At 43.6% G+C, this 6016-nt stretch overlaps 1 protein-coding gene across 1 annotated transcript in view; it reads left to right on the plus strand.

Annotated features, from left to right (window-relative positions):
• nomo (nodal modulator) overlaps positions 1 to 5778 on the plus strand; it is a 39707-nt gene extending 33929 nt beyond the window's left edge. The window contains 10 exon segments of the mRNA XM_041933166.1: positions 165 to 291; positions 977 to 1090; positions 1255 to 1382; positions 1504 to 1645; positions 1846 to 1929; positions 3043 to 3153; positions 3280 to 3381; positions 3536 to 3655; positions 3777 to 3869; positions 4171 to 5778. Of these exon segments, the coding sequence (XP_041789100.1) occupies positions 165 to 291; positions 977 to 1090; positions 1255 to 1382; positions 1504 to 1645; positions 1846 to 1929; positions 3043 to 3153; positions 3280 to 3381; positions 3536 to 3655; positions 3777 to 3869; positions 4171 to 4302 (1153 nt within the window). The 3' untranslated portion in view covers positions 4303 to 5778.
• The last annotated feature ends 238 nt before the right edge of the window (positions 5779 to 6016 follow it).

The raw sequence follows: 6016 nt of genomic DNA on the forward strand, positions 1-6016 counted from the left end.
TTGATTCAAATTGGACAGAATTCTGTACGACTGTATGTCATTATCATATGCTTGTCATTTTGTTGTATATGCTGGCTAGTGTTGTAATCACATGGTACATCGTTTACAATATGCATCGTGGAGACATGCAGTCAGACCGCTGTTTGCTGCCCTCTCTCTGTCAGTGTGGGTCCACTCCACAGCGACCGGCAGTACGACATCAGCGCCAGTAAAGAAGGTTTCGTCCTGAGTCCAGTGGAGGGAACCCAGGGAGATTTCAAGGCGTTCGCTCTGGCTGGTGTCACCTTCAAAGTACGTGTGACCAGCCTGACTTGCATACATACCAGTTACATCTCAGTAATCACCAGCCATTTTGCCGTTTGCTATTATTATTATATATTGCTATCAAGCTGACACTGAGTGTCTTAAAATTATAGCTCTTTGTGCACATTTGCTGCTTCCACTGATTAGGTAGTTTGAATGGAATCTGAAATGACATGAAGAAGTGTTGTTAGCTCGACTGTGTGTTTTCACCGTCATGATGATAGTTGAATCAGTTTTCTGCTTTGCTGTGTGTGTCGCCTCGGTTAAAAACGTCTGCAGTTAATCTGCAGCAACTCTGAGATCCTGCCACAAATGCTCAGTGTTAGTTTCCCTTTTCAGACTGTGATAAACTCCTTTTAAAATCCTTAGCACAGCATCAATGCAGAGTTTTTACCTTTTGTAAATCCTCTCTGAAATACAACAGTAGAGACACGAAACTCACACGTCAGCCTCGTTATACCCACAATTTCACAATCTAAACTATAGCTGAATGATTTCAAGGTTTCTCTGTGCTAGTTTGGCCTCATCACAGTGGACATTTAGTCCACATGACTGAAGGACTTTAATCTCATCCACAGCTATAACACTGTTTTCAATTAAATCTTGACACCGTCATGTAGTGTAATATAAACAGCTTCCCTCTGCTCTGCCTCTCTTTCCCTCTGTGCTTCAGATCAAATCAGAGGATGGTCACCCCCTGTCGGGTGTCCTCCTGTCTCTGAGTGGAGGACAGTTTCGCTCCAACCTGCTGACCCAGGACACAGGCCTGCTCACCTTTAATAACCTGGTATTTGTCATTTGCCTTCACTGTTGTAACGTCCTTCCTGTGGTGTAAGGTATCAGTCTGCTGTAAAGATGATTGTATTCATGCTTTGACCTGCGTTGTGCTCGAGCTAATGTGTATATTTTTCTGCTTTCCATTTGATATAATCACTGCTTTCCTCTCCTCAGAGTCCTGGTCAGTACTACTTCAAGCCCATGATGAAGGAGTTCCGCTTTGAGCCGGCGTCTCAGATGATCACAGTGGAGGAGGGGCAAAACCTCAGCATCGATATAACTGGTGTCAAGACTGCTTACAGGTATACAAATGTTCCTTGTACACTTTAGCTTAGTAGAACTTCCTGTTTCAACATCTGCAGCGTGTCACTCAAGGAGCTAGAAGTCTGATCAGTGTCACGGTGTCGTCACTGTCGTCCTCAGCTGCTACGGAGCGGTGCAGTCTCTGAGCGGGGATGCAGAGAGGGACGTGGCCGTGGAGGCGGTGGGACAGGGAGAGTGCAGCCTCTACAGCGAGGACACTGTCACTGATGAGGATGGTCGCTTCAGACTCAGGGGTCTGCTGGTGAGCACGCTGGGAGCATGTTAAAATCAGACTTGACCTTTTCAAAAGACGTTGTGTAAGCAGTGTTTAAGCTAATGGACTATATGTGATTGTACGCGGCAAGCATGCTTAATCTCTGAGATGCTGTACTCAAACTGTATTTTCTAAGCCTTTCTACTGTGCACCTCATATGGCTTAATGGATGTAATGTTTCCTTGCAGCCGGGTTGCAAATATCTCATTCAGCTGCGAGCTGAAGGCAATGACCACATTGAGAGGGCCTTACCACAACACAGAGCTATAGAGGTAAGAAGCAAACGTATTAAAGGTCCCCAAGGCTTCACATCTGAATGATGTGTACAGCAAAAAAATGTTAAAAAAAATCAAAAAGATACATGAATTTATCAAGTTTTCTAAGAATTTACATTTTATAGGAATAATTTCAGTAAATGCCACAAAATGTCAGTTGTCAGACTCCACACAGTCCTGGCCAGTTTTACACTAATCTAACTAATGTTGCAGCATGCAGATCTAATAGTAATGTTTATTGCTGACTAGCTAGAGAGCAGGTTTGATGTCTTTTTTATTCGATGCATCCCTCTTACTTGTAAAAATCCTAAATCCAACTCAGCCGCCGACAAGTCAGTCATAGATTTGGCTTTGGTATGCTAGTAGCTGCTATTGTAGCCTCGAGCTGCTAGCCTCGAGCGGAGATGAGGAGCGGGCTGCAGAGCTCTGGTAAACTCACTGCTTTTCAGCTGAGATTAATCAGACTAAAAACAGCTGGGGGCTGCAGGGCTGAGCCCTGTTCAACTTTCTTGCCTGACAACACAGCATTAAATGCAGCCATCTCCATCTGTTGATGAATACCATGGGCTATGATCGAAAGCTCCAGAGCAGCTGCTAAATGGACCTTGTTATGAGACAGATTGCTCTCTCAGTGGCTGTTTCTGAAGTCAAGAGTTGGACTTTGAAATGCCATTCTTGATCCTCCAGTCCAAACATTAACACATTTTCAATGTCATAGAGCATTTTTAAAGGTTGTTTCATGCTCAGCACTGAAAGCCAGATACAAGAGGGTATGGAAAACTTTTGTAATTCAATTGTTCAAGTAACTGTGGGAACCCTGTGATTACGACTTATCAGCGGCCTTATCACATGAGTCCTTTCTATAAGCAGAACAAAAGCAGCGATAATCCCATTGCAAGTTTAAACCTCTCTGTTCATAATTTTAGCTTGTCTGAAAAGTGCAGACCCCCTAATCTCTCTGGCAAGGCAGGAAATGCCTTAATTCCACTTAATTCTCTGTTATTATCACACCGTGTGACTTGTACAAAGCTTTATCCACTGTTCACATTCGCCGTTTTCTTCAAGAGTCCAAGGTTGTATCTGTACGTTAAGCTCTGCCTTCCCTCTCAGGTGGGCAGCAACGACATTGACGGGGTCAACATCATCGCCTTCAGGCAAATCAATCAGTTTGACCTCAGTGGAAACGTCCACACGTCCCCTGAACATCTCCCAACACTATCGGTAGGACTGCTTGACTTATATTATCTCTGCATTGCAGTCCTTTTTTTCCTCAACTTTGTAATTTACATACATCTCTGTAGTTTTGTTAAAACTTTTACTACTTTTTTGTCCCATTTCTCTGTCCAGGTGAAGCTTTACAAGAGTGACAATCTGGACAACCCCATCAACAGCGTCTCTCTGGGACAGTCCCTCTTCTTCCACTTCCCTCCTCTGGACAGAGATGGAGAGGTATCCACCAGTCTGCATTCTTCAGCGGTTTCGAGTCTCTTCAGTGTTGGCTAGCTTGTATATTTCACTAAGAGTACAGACGGCTTCAGACTTCAGCGTGACCCGGGGACATGCTGCTGTCGGATCTAACGTCACCTTTCTCTCTCTGCTGCAGAGCTATGTGCTGATGCTGTACTCCACGCTGTCCCGCTCCCAGTATGACTTCACTCTGCCTCAGGTCACCTTCACCTCCGGCGGCTACCACAAGCACGTCACGCTCACCTTCAACCCCACCGTAAGATGCAGATGCTCTTTCTTTAACCTGCAGAATATTCCAACGGCTGTTTCCTGTGCTGGAATATAATTTCTGTTTGTCTCATCCCTGGTGGTGTGTTTATGTGTGTGTTTGCCCACAGCGTAAAGTGCCTGACCAGGACGTTGCCCAGGGCTCCTACATAGCTCTGCCTCTCACTCTGCTGCTTCTGTTAGCAGCTTACAACCATGAGAAGGTACAGAGCCACCTCCACCTGCTCCACAAGTTCAAAGAGCTTTTCTTGCCTGTCTTTTTTTATTTCTGAGCCTGTTTACTTGGAATAAACCTCACTGGAATTTGGCATTATCATGCCCAAGCCTGAAATTTGGAATGATGTCAAGAAGATTGTCTACTTCCTGTCATTTTGATGTTTTATAATCAGCACTTATCCATGTGTTGCTGTTAATCAGTTTTTTCAGGGCTTTTCTTCATGTTTCAAGTAAGAAACTTCATCCATACTGCATTTGTTTAATACCGTTTGCGCACCTGTTTTGCAGGTAATCCCCCTCCTCTTACAGGTGGTGAATCGCATCCAGGGAGTGAGGAGCATGGCCCAAGCCAGCGGGGACATGGCTGCTCTGGACGAAGCCAAACGTCAGGCCAAGAGACAGAAGGCCAGACGCACATGAGGACTCAACCACGGCTCACCTCAGACCACATCTTTGCACACTAAATAGTACACTTGCACCCGGGGCCACAGCCTCAGAGAGCACTGTGGGTTCACTCATAGAGTAGATGTTGGGCCACAGGATAAAGCTCTCAGCGTTTGGAGTCGCTGTGGCTATTTATGGGTGCCTGTGAACTATTTAGCTCACTGAGATGTGATTTGGCCCCAAGTGAAGCCCAACATGAACCACTCGACGCGCATTACCACCACCTCATCAGCCATTCAGTTCCACCGGACTGAGAGCTGACATTTTACTGGTTGTTTTCTTCTGTTTTTTTTCCAGAACACTCACTGTCTAAGAAAATTGTCAATATTTGTGATAGAATATGAGCCATTTTTATACCTTTGTAATTTATCTAGGTCAACTCAAGCCTTTTGCGTGTGTTGTGAAAGCATCTGAATGCTTTAGATATCAGTCCTAAAAATTTTTGGGACTGTGGGGAGCCATGGATCTTGTGAAAATGAACGTGTGTGGATATAGATCACCATCTTAAACCTGTGGGGGAAAAGTTTGTGGTTGTAGAAATGTTCGACAATGTCCATAGACATTTGTGCTCACAACCAACCACCGAGGTTTAAACTTTTTTAAAACTTCATTTCTCAAGCTCTCAAGCATCTTTTTGACCCTTATCTGACCCCATAGATTTGATATAAGCTGAATTCAGCAGAACTGAATTGACTCGTTTGATGCCATCACAAACAGGGGATTGATTCTCTGACTGCTAACTATGACTGAGGGACAGCCAAAGACGCTGACGAGCTAATAAATGCTTTGTACCGCTGTCAGCTACGTCACGTCACTTAAAAGCTAAACACCCACGAGTTACTATAATGCACTCCACTTCTGATGGTGTTTTATAAGCTGTTAAGTGTGATGCAAGATTGACTTAATGTCAGTTTCTCCATTAGCTCAGGAAAGTGGTGGTCGATAGGATGCTGGAAATTTGGGTTTGAATACCGTATGAAGAGAATTCTGTTGTTTTTGGGTGAGGTGGACTGGGGTAGGGGCTATAGGGGATAACTAATAGTTGATTAATTTATTAACATATTTGTAATTAGATGTGAATGGTAACCTAGTTTGTATTCGGGGAAACGTTCAGAAGTGTGCTTGTTTTTTGAATGATGGAAGACAACATTCAATTCAAGAAGACTTGCATCCACAGAAATGAAAATGAATGAGAATATTTACAATGGGTCTCTCATGACCTCGAGTTAAAAATTGGAAAGCTAAGGCGGATTTGTAATTTCTTAAGCTCATTGTCTTACCACCCAGCTGTGTAATGCACTGAAAACTGTGGGACCCAATTATTTTTTCTGTATTTAATTCATCTGCCCTCAGTTGTGGCTGGATTTTGATGAAAGATGAGAAGGCCACTGATTATTTACTTACTTGAAAGATATTCCAATTAGTCCACATTTAGGGGGAGTTGATTAGTTTGGTCGGGGTGGGAGGGGGGGTTGTAATTGTCATTTGGTCAGAATTTTGTTTTTTTGGGTTTTTTTCTTTTTTTTTGAGATGAATAAAGTTTGACTGGAAGGAAAGTGACTCGACTGTTTTTTGGTTTTGCCTCTAGGGGGCAGTCTAAGTTTATGCAAGAATACTTTCAGAAAAGACTGCAGATCTCATTCTGTGCTGAAGTACAGAACTTATATACTATATTAGTTCTTGGTTAAAA

The sequence above is a fragment of the Chelmon rostratus genome, chromosome 3 (assembly GCF_017976325.1).
Source record: "Chelmon rostratus isolate fCheRos1 chromosome 3, fCheRos1.pri, whole genome shotgun sequence".
Classification (NCBI taxonomy): Eukaryota; Metazoa; Chordata; class Actinopteri; order Chaetodontiformes; family Chaetodontidae; genus Chelmon; species Chelmon rostratus.